The sequence below is a fragment of the Rhopilema esculentum genome, chromosome 3 (assembly GCF_057945365.1).
Source record: "Rhopilema esculentum isolate cy_ngs chromosome 3, ASM5794536v1, whole genome shotgun sequence".
Classification (NCBI taxonomy): domain Eukaryota; kingdom Metazoa; phylum Cnidaria; class Scyphozoa; order Rhizostomeae; family Rhizostomatidae; genus Rhopilema; species Rhopilema esculentum.
In genome coordinates this window covers 5,137,598-5,147,881 of record NC_142817.1, presented here as the reverse complement: position 1 = coordinate 5,147,881, position 10,284 = coordinate 5,137,598, and the positions used below count along the sequence as shown (strand labels likewise).

The following is a 10,284-nucleotide window of genomic DNA, read 5'->3' as shown; positions in this document are numbered from 1 at the left end:
TCCCTCGATTTTTCATTCGACTTTTCATTCACGCCCACAAAATGAAGGCAAAGAAACGCAAATCGGCTGCCGTGTTTATCTTGTGTGCAAATATCCTTTATTAATCTCTTGACGAACTCGAGCGATATAAGACCGTTTCATGTAGAAACCGCCATTAAATACTTATTTCGTTAAAATATTACTATTTTCAGGCAAAATTTTGTTTCTTTTGACTAACTCCATTCTTAAAATGAGATTCACCACTTAAAAAGGTCCCCTGGACCTAGAGGCCCCAGGGTAGTATGCTTCCCTGCCCAGCATAAGAGATGATAACTGCGTACACGCTCACTCGACTCGCTTGACAAGGTGACCAAACGATTCGGTTTTCATTTGACAACACCTTTTTCACTCGACTTTTTTGATAGAGATCAAACTTCACTCGACATCACTCGACGCCAATCGACCTGCTCGACAAGGTGGCAAAACGACTCTATTTTTCACTCGATTTCTTGTCGATTTTTCCCTGGCATCTTTTTTTCTGCGTATTTTCCGCTCGACAAAATTTTGCTCTTCTAAGTCAAGGCGAAAACAATAACTTTTTGCGTCTTCTACCATACCAGCGAATTCATTTCGAAATGAACTGAGTTAAACTTAAACTGTCGGAAATGGAAGTATATAAAATAACTGAGACCAAAGCGTTAATTTCCTTTACAAATTTCAGCAATGCGAAGATTCCGATGAATATTCTAATGAAAATAAGTAAGAAGGGTTGAGCATGCCCTATTTTACGAGAGGTTAAAAAAAATATGCGACTTTTTGGACAGGATCGATGAAAACCTTACATTTTGTCACACCAGTATAACACGTTCTAAATAGAGATTATCCATATTCTAAAGTTTAGAAAATAGACAATAGCTACACCAGATGATCATCTCTGCCATCTGGTGATTTAGAATTTTGACAAATAACCATGTTCTAATCATCTCACACAATCATAGTTCCACACATGTTAGCTGCGGCGCTGTTTTCCCTGGGGCTTTTGAGTTGTCAAGGCGCTTGGCAATTTTTTATAACAAATTACTGAAACATTTCTGACAGCAGAAATTTGGTTGAAAGTTTTGTCGATAGCCGTTCAAGTTCAATGCGAAAGGTAAGTTATTTTGCATTCGTTTTTATATAAATCTACATTCACTTAGTCTTCTGGAACGGTAGACTGCAGTATTTTTTTTTCTAGGCCTGATGATAATATGTTTTGAAACGAATTATTGTTTAGGTACAAATTAGGCCTTATCTAATCGTTTTCGAAACTTTTTTGCGTTTGAATTGTCGTTATTTGGCTCCTTTCTAAACCTCCATACACTTTCTTATAGAAAATGAATTCAGGAACAAAAAGGAGCGAAAATTATTGTTTGATGACAGACAACCAAAAACAAATCTTGGTTCAATATTTCAATGATGGCATGAGATCGACTTTGGACACGGAAAAGATAAGCGAAGCATCCAAAGTAGCTGGTTTATCAGTCCAAAGAGTAAAGGTCATTTACGATTATGAGAATATAGGAATAGGATTCTCCAATTCAATACCGAAAGATATTGTCAATGAAAACGTTAACAACGAATAATATTGCTGATTAAAATGTAAAGAATGGGCGCCAATTTTAAATTGAGCTCAATTTTCCCTTAATGTTCTCGAACATGAAATTAGAGGCAAACATGCGGTCTTTGGCATTGAAAAGTAACGGCTGCTATTAATATTTTCCCCCATTTCCAATATGACGATATTTATAGCCTAATTATATATCTATTGTTGGAATTGGTTTGACAAAGGCTTGTAGTCAAATAGAAGAAACAACAGCCTACATCTCTAGTATTGGCTTCAAGAATCCTTCCCTCATTTCATTGTTGTTTGGCTCGGTGAAAATTAATTTTGGTTTTTGATGCAGCAAACTTGAGTTCCATTCCAACCAACAGCAGTAAATGCAATTGGGCAGTACCTTTGTGAAAAAATGTTCCCCAAATCAGCCTTCTGAATGTATTTATATATATATATAAATGTATTAATTGACTTTTATGTTTATATCACACTGATTGAGGAGGAATCCTGTTTTTTATATAATGCATATATTATTTAGTTTGGTTTGGATATCGTAACTTGGATATCATAAATTTTTATGCATGTAGAAATGGATTGGGAATCACAAAGCAAAAGAAATTAGAAAGGCAAGTAGGGGAGAAGAACATCCAGGGGAAGATAATGAGGCGGAAAAGAAAAGATTCAAAGGGTAAAGGAAAATTTCAGCCAGGTCCATGTTCTATCGCAATTTGTCAAGAGAGGGTATTTGTTTGCTTTTATGTGATGTATTATACTAGTTAGATGTAGATGAAATTGGAAATGCAGCCATTTGTATCAGAAACAAGGTCAACATTAAGTACTGAACTGTTTTGAAGTGCTGCCAAAATTAATTGTTGCTATTGAGCATCTTAGAGACAAATGACGGTTATATATGTTTAAAAATAGCTAAATTGCTGAAACATATTGGTAACCATGAAATTCTGGGTTGACGAACAATGCTACTCTATTTGGTTGCAGATCTAAACATGAAAACACCTGTTGAGGTCCTATTGTTTCAAAAATAATTGTTTTGTCATTTGACAAAGAGAACGACATAAAAGATAAACATGCCATTACATGCACAATCTCACAACCGATGCTTGTTGGCCGTTCCTTTTAGCAGAAGTATTTTTTATGCTGGATAATTTTTAATTTTACAAGAAATATGCCAGAGTTGGTTTTTGAGAATTGTGAGACTTTTGGAGGTTTTTTGTTTGATTTGTCTCCAGCTATATTGTCAACAAAATTGAACTCACAAAATTTTGTATGCCTTTTGATTTTGAGGCCGTTCTTTGTTTTGAAAAATGGTTTCTTTCTTATATATATACTAGGGGTAGATACTTGGTCAAATATTGGGAGCAAGCCTATTGTTTTTATAAGATGACGTCATATTTCCCCATTGTTTTAGGGCCAAGGACTATTGTCCTCCAAAATATTGGGGGTGACTGCCTCCCAGGTATCCGCTACCGATATATACATATTCAATTTTTGTTCTTATTTGACTTTTGTGTATCTTGCAAAATATCCCTTTGTTATTTAGGAAGGTTGAAAGGATTCAAGAACAATGCAGAAAGAAACAAGTTTTTTGCAAGAGAATGGGAACTGGCTGACAATGAAATGAAAAAGACAATGGAAGAGGAGGCTGAGAAATTTAATAGATATGAATTAAATGAAATGAATGAAGAAGATATGGCTTTTCTAGTGAAACAACACAAGAAAAAACTACTGCATCAGGTTTATAAATTTCATTCGTATGTATTAATGTTCAAACATAGCTGGTATGTGTCATACAACATCTTCAATTGAGTTTAAGGTTACGGTAAACGTTTACCGTATGAAACATCCATTTTTTTATTTCTTCACATTCTGGAACCCGAATTTTCAAGGCACGCAATGGTACCATGTTTGGAACTAACAGAAATTTTAAAAATGGAAAAATCCCATGTAAACGAAGGTTTCCATAATTTCTTTATCAAAACTTTTAGTTGAGGTCACAAAATCTTTGTATTTGCTCCGGTCCGTCTTTTATAGCCAATTACAACTGCGGGGGTGTTGGAAAATTGATTACCAATTTTGAAAGGTTTTTGTTTCAAAGGAAGGGGGAATTTGAAAAATCTGAGACACAATTTGGTAGCTGAGGATCTGCGCTTTCTGCTAATATAAGTCAGATTTTATACCCCAAATGCAATGGTAAAAAATAGCTTTTGAAGGTGGTACACTCATTTAAGCAATAAATTTGCCTGGAAAAATTCATTTTAAGATATTTGCTAATTATTTTGATATGGTTAGAATCACATAATTTTTGTGAATCAAATGATATATAGTTTAATCCGATTCCGTTAATAGTTTGGCTTTTAGAGAGAGAAAGCCAAATATTGTGTCAGAAACGTTTACCGTAACTTTAACCTTGTACTCTCAGTTGGCAGACTACCTGTTTATTCAGTCAAACAATCAGTCAGGAACATACACTTCTTCGACAAAGTTTGGTATTTTTTCTGTTCACGTTTTCACTATATAAAGTATACTAAAATCTATTTGTTGTATGAGCCCCTCAAGTCCCTAGATGGATCATGAAAGAAAGTTGTTGATCTGAATTTGATTTTATGGCTTTCTATGATTTGTCTAGAGTTAAAATGAAAACTAAGATACTGCTCAAAAATCAAATATTTTGATGTATGCAATTTTTGTTTTTTGACATGCTACATTTTTTCTTCTAAACCAAAATTTTCCACTTGAAATTTTATCTTGTTAAGTAAATGTGTGTATTGATTGGGTAGATTTGGCACATATACTTTGCACACCAAATTCAATTTTTGCGACACCCATTAGTCACGACAAACAGCAAATGGTATAAGCTTAATGTTTGAATATTGTGGTTAATGATTGATTTGAATGATAAATTTGTTTGTTAGATATCTACCCTGGAAAGTCTTGGAGTAGAAATGTCCATCATGTTACTTGATGGGCCTAAACTTGAAAATTTTGGATCAGCTAGAGGCTTGGCTTTCTTGTATGCACACCCATCTCTCAATGCAGATTTTAAAAAGTTTTATGGTAAGAAATACCCTGTGTGCCAGAGCCTCAGAGAGTACCTTTGCCTGTTCTTCATCCCTTGACTCTCTGTGAGGCTGTGGCACCAAGGGTAGGTAAGAAATCGTGCTTTCTAAGATTGTAGCATACTCTCGAGTACCTAATAATCCCTCCCCACACCTCACTAGCTTTTGAAAAATTTTCAACCTACCCGCTTTTAATTCCAATTCCCTTCTATTAGTTAATTAATAGGCGAAATTATTTTGAACATGATAAGCGTAAGCGTAAAACATCTGTCACGTTAACTTACCGAGAACTCTGTCAGAGAATTCATGTCAAAACGCAAGCAGAAATGTAAAGAAGCGCGTTCAACAGAACCCGATATCACGAGTTCAATGTATCAGTAGCATAACTAATTTACGCTTTAATGTATAGAGCTGGATGGTTCTAAGTTGTTACTTCGAGTTTCTTCTCACTTAGTCATCAGGCAACTGTTCACGCTTAACATCAAATGATAGGTGTGTAACAATGAAACGGAAAACAACAATTTTCAATTTGCCAACCTCCTCCCCTAATTGTCTAACCCACCCCTAACACCCCCGGACAATTATCAAATGGAACCATTTCCAACCCCTTCGATTATTCTAACCCACGTTTATTCGCTACTCGAGAGTAATAACATTTCTGAAATATTTCATTTTTCATCAAATTTTTAGCTAAAATAGTTATATTTTCATCAAATGTTTTTTAAAATTACTTTTGTTCAAATTTTAATCAAATCTCACATGGCAATATGGCAGAGTTTTGGAACTTACCCTTCACACGGGGGCAATTTGATAATTTCATGTGGTGTATACAGGATTCTAGTAAATTTATTTTGAAATATAGCTGAGTCATAATCCTTGTTCATTTTAGATGTGGCCGATGAGAATGAAAAGAAGACCTATACATACAAGGATTTACAAGCCGTGTTTAACGAAGCTTACGGTAATAACCATTGAATCTATGTAGTGATAATAAATGTTCATAAGATACTAACCAAGAGAATCCCTTTCAAAACGAATTAAAATTTAATATTACTCTGTCACTCTTTTCAAACGTTTTCACAACCTGAAACTTTTGATTGGCAATTTGTTGATCAAAAAGCATTTTAACCAAAATTACCACAGAATCAGTCTACTAAGCTTTAAAGAATTACCTATCTGGCATTTTTATCCTTTCTTGAAGGTTTCATTGAATATTGAGAAGTCAATTATTTTGTCATCAAAGTTGTTTTTGCTAAACTTTATAAGCTTAATAATGACTTTCTAGTATTGTTAATTTATAGCTGAAGCAGTAAAAATTGACAATGCCAGAGTACCATACTTGAATGGCGCCTTTGAAATAGAAGGACTTCCTGAAGGTATCAACTGGAGAAAAGCAAATGGCAGTATAAAAAAACCGACAGATTATGGTCATGGTCAGATACAAAAGATCATGGAAAATCACAAGAAAATAAAATTTCTTGTAAAAATCAATGAATCACAAGGAGCAGGGATCGGTGTGAAAGACAAGGAAATAGAGATTCCCCCATGTCTTTTGAAGCTCGTGGATGCAGATGTCGCAGAAAGAGCTCTGAATGGTAATGGGAAAATTTCTCAAAACGATCTTAATGTTATTGTCAAGTTACGAGACGAGGAATCAAGACTATTGCTGCAACAGTTTGGCCACTTCTTTGACGAAAGTGCCATAAATAGCCTACTTAGTACTTTGTCCCTTGAAAGAGGAGTTATTCTTCCAATTTACACAAAAAGAAAAGGCAAGTTCTGGCTTTTCTATTATGAAGGAAATATTTCTGAGATTGATAATGCAGAAATGGAGGCATCCATCCCAGGAAAATGGTTAGACAACAAAACTGGAAATAGATACAAACTTTTGCCACAGCCAACCTCAATTAAAAAGTTGAACATAGTTTCCGATAAAGATGGCTTGTTGTTGTTTTTCTGTCATTTCTTTGAGGATGATGATGACATTGTTGAAGTCAAGAGTAACTTTGTGAAAGATGTACAGATGTCTTTAAAAGCGTTATCTGATTAAATTTGTTAGTCTTAAATGATATGTTGAAACATTTTTGTAACCAATTGATCTTACTATTTGTTACCTTATTAATTAATAAATTAATAATTAATAACCTTTTTCAAATGTAATAAATATAAATGTACAGATATTAAAACACAAAACAGTAACATTGGTTATTCGTCAAGTCGTTACTGAACATGGAGGAACGAGATCCTAATTGCTTTTGTGTGTGCCAATTTTTACTAACTTACAAACTTTTAGTAATTCTAGCAGACAATATGTTCTGTTAACATCTGCAAAGCTCAGAAAGACACTTCTTTGTTGATAAAGAAAAAGTCATTTTGACAAGAATTGAAGGAGAAAGGTCCAAGGATTGTCCAATGGTGTACTCCGTTAGCGACTAGCGGCTAGTATGAAAGTAGCCACTAAGAGTCACCGTTTGTTTTCTGTCAATGAAATAATTTTGTATTAGGCCTAAAAAGTTTACACCAACACCCTAAGCATTACATTTGGCATCTAGTAAATTGTCAGAAGGCAGGAAAACAAATGTTTAAAGCTGAAATAGTAAGGACTGAAATAAGAAACTATAGCTAAATGATGCAAACTTCAAAAAGCAATATATATTCATAGGAGATCTAGAACAACGGCAAAGAAAGAGTAGATCACTTCATTAGAAGTGGAAAAATTCAGCCAACCAGCAATTAAAAGGTAAAGGTAATTCTTGATCAACCAACCAGCAATTAAAAAACAAAGTATGAAAGTAAGCATAGAGTTAGTTGAATGCTTAGAAATAAATAAGACTATGCAGAAACCCCAACTGTCGCAATACCAAAGTCGACACCCTATCAAGGCAATAATATATGAACTTGGACTTGTGTTCATGTTTTAATAAAAAAATGAAGACTTCTGTATCTACATAGACCAATAATCTGAAAACTGTTGTCTATGTTTTGCGCCACTTTTTGAAAATTGATGGAAGCAGTAGTTGACATAGAAAGCAAAGAAGGCTTTTAAGAAGTTAATTTTATGTCACGCAAGGTACTGTGAATTCAATTATAGTGAGCAATATAGTTTATCACATGTGCACCACAACTTTAAAGGCGCGTTATGTAAATTATTTCAGGTGCCGTTTTAACATTTTTGAGGGAAACAAAAATGCATTACGAACGCTACCAATAGCCTGTTTTCAGCGCCCCGTCTCAAAGGAGATGATGATCCGAGCAGGCTTCATGTGTTTATCACAAGATGAAAAAAATGCTGATTGAATTATTGAAATATTACAATGTGTGAGGAAAAGATCTGTTACCAGGGCATACAAGAAACCAACATAGTCTCTTGAACCCAGGGGCAATTCAGGCCTATGAAATCTGAAAGGGCTAGTTGTGGGCCATATGGAGATTGGAGGAGGAGGCAAACTTAGGGAGGCAAGTTAACTTTTTTCAAAGGGCTTTTAGTTGGAATGTTTTGAAATATTTTTATAAAAAAACCGAAAAATATTGTCATCGTCATCAATTATTAATTCTAAAATCTTGGGCCATGTCGCCTTCTGAAATCGAGCATTCGAAAAGGTCGACTTCATCCCTGTGAGCATCAATGGCCTGTAAATTTGGTAAAAGGTTCTCACGTGGCCCTTGCTTAATGCACATTAAATTATTGTCGTCGGATCTGTAGAGACTGTAAGAAATATCCTTTGAATTTTTATTTGATGAGAGAGATTGAACGACCAATAAATAAAACGAAAATCTCCGCTTTTGACAAATTTTCTTATTTTGGCATCAGTGAATTCCTTTTTTTGGTGGAGGGGGGGGGGGTTAAAAGAGAATTTACGGTAACTTAACTATCATAACTGAAAAGTATATCGATAATAAATAGAGCATCAAAAAGGCAACCTTCGTTTGTTGTTTTGAAAATTAATATTTCTTAATGTTAATTGAGACAAAGTTTTCAAAAATCCATTGAATCGGTATGTGAATGCATAACCATATAAAAGTTGCAACAGAAAAATCTCAATCGAAGTTGTTACAAAAATTTCTCAATTGAGGAGTTTTCGTATTTCAAAGTTTATATACGGTTTATGGACAAAAATTTACCATGAAGGGTATGGGGTGAGACAGAAACAAATTCAGGACAAATTTGTAAAAGTCGATTGCCAATATATTTTTCAAAACATTTTAGAACATGAAATATCCAAGTTTCCTTCGAAATTCTTGCATTTGCCCAATAATCCGAGATCTTTTGTTTAAAACAAAACTTTTTCGCACTTATAGAAACTTAAGTGTCTTTTTGGAGAATTATACAGTTTACATACGATTTATGGACACCAATTTACTATAAGGGGTCTGGGGCGAGTCAGAAAAAACTGCTATTTTTTCTTGAAAATGGTAGAGATTCGGTGAGAAAACTCTAAAAATCGCCAAATATTGACTATAAACATGTTCCGTTCAAATTGGGACGGGTCTGATACAATTTTAAGAACAAATTTGTAAAAGTCGATTGCCAATATATTTTTCAAAACATTTTAGAACATGAAATATCCAAGTTTCCTTCGAAATTCTTGCATTTGCCCAATAATCCGAGATCTTTTGTTTAAAACAAAACTTTTTCGCACTTATAGAAACTTAAGTGTCTTTTTGGAGAATTATGCAGTTTACATACGATTTATGGACACCAATTTACTATAAGGGGTCTGGGGCGAGTCAGAAAAAACTGCTATTTTTTCTTGAAAATGGTAGAGATTCGGTGAGAAAACTCTAAAAATCGCCAAATATTGTCTATAACATGTACCGTTCAAGTTGGGACGGGTCTGATACAATTTTAAGAACAAATTTGTAAAAGTCGATTGCCAATATATTTTTCAAAACATTTTAGAACATGAAATATCCAAGTTTCCTTCGAAATTCTTGCATTTGCCCAATAATCCAAAATCTTTTGTTTAAAACAAAACTTTTTCGCACTTATAGAAACTTAAGTGTCTTTTTTGGAGAATTATGCAGTTTACATACGATTTATGGACACCAATTTACTATAAGGGGTCTGGGGCGAGTCAGAAAAAACTGCTATTTTTTCTTGAAAATGGTAGAGATTCGGTGAGAAAACTCTAAAAATCGCCAAATATTGTCTATAACATGTACCGTTCAAGTTGGGACGGGTCTGATACAATTTTAAGAACAAATTTGTAAAAGTCGATTGCCAATATATTTTTCAAAACATTTTAGAACATGAAATATCCAAGTTTCCTTCGAAATTCTTGCATTTGCCCAATAATCCAAAATCTTTTGTTTAAAACAAAACTTTTTCGCACTTATAGAAACTTAAGTGTCTTTTTGGAGAATTATGCAGTTTACATACGATTTATGGACACCAATTTACTATAAGGGGTCTGGGGCGAGTCAGAAAAAACTGCTATTTTTTCTTGAAAATGGTAGAGATTCGGTGAGAAAACTCTAAAAATCGCCAAATATTGTCTATAACATGTACCGTTCAAGTTGGGACGGGTCTGATACAATTTTAAGAACAAATTTGTAAAAGTCGATTGCCAATATATTTTTCAAAACATTTTAGAACATGAAATATCCAAGTTTCCTTCGAAATTCTTGCATTTGCCC

At 34.1% G+C, this 10,284-nt stretch overlaps 1 protein-coding gene across 3 annotated transcripts; it reads left to right on the top strand.

The window, feature by feature from the left end:
- The first annotated feature begins 835 nt into the window (after positions 1–835).
- On the top strand, positions 836–9,964 carry LOC135688641 (uncharacterized). Of its 3 annotated transcripts, XM_089112240.1 has the most exons (7): positions 836–1,129; positions 1,350–1,514; positions 2,161–2,314; positions 3,132–3,325; positions 4,504–4,645; positions 5,537–5,608; positions 5,949–9,964. In XM_089112240.1, exons 3-7 carry the CDS (start codon positions 2,287–2,289, stop codon positions 6,695–6,697), a joined length of 1,185 nt encoding a protein of 394 aa, XP_088968366.1. In that variant the 5' UTR covers positions 836–1,129; positions 1,350–1,514; positions 2,161–2,286; the 3' UTR covers positions 6,698–9,964. The 3 variants fall into 3 exon arrangements, with proteins under 3 accessions (XP_088968366.1, XP_088968369.1, XP_088968364.1); XM_089112243.1 differs by having other exon boundaries at positions 836–1,508; XM_089112238.1 differs by having other exon boundaries at positions 836–1,514.
- Positions 9,965–10,284: the final 320 nt, after the last annotated feature.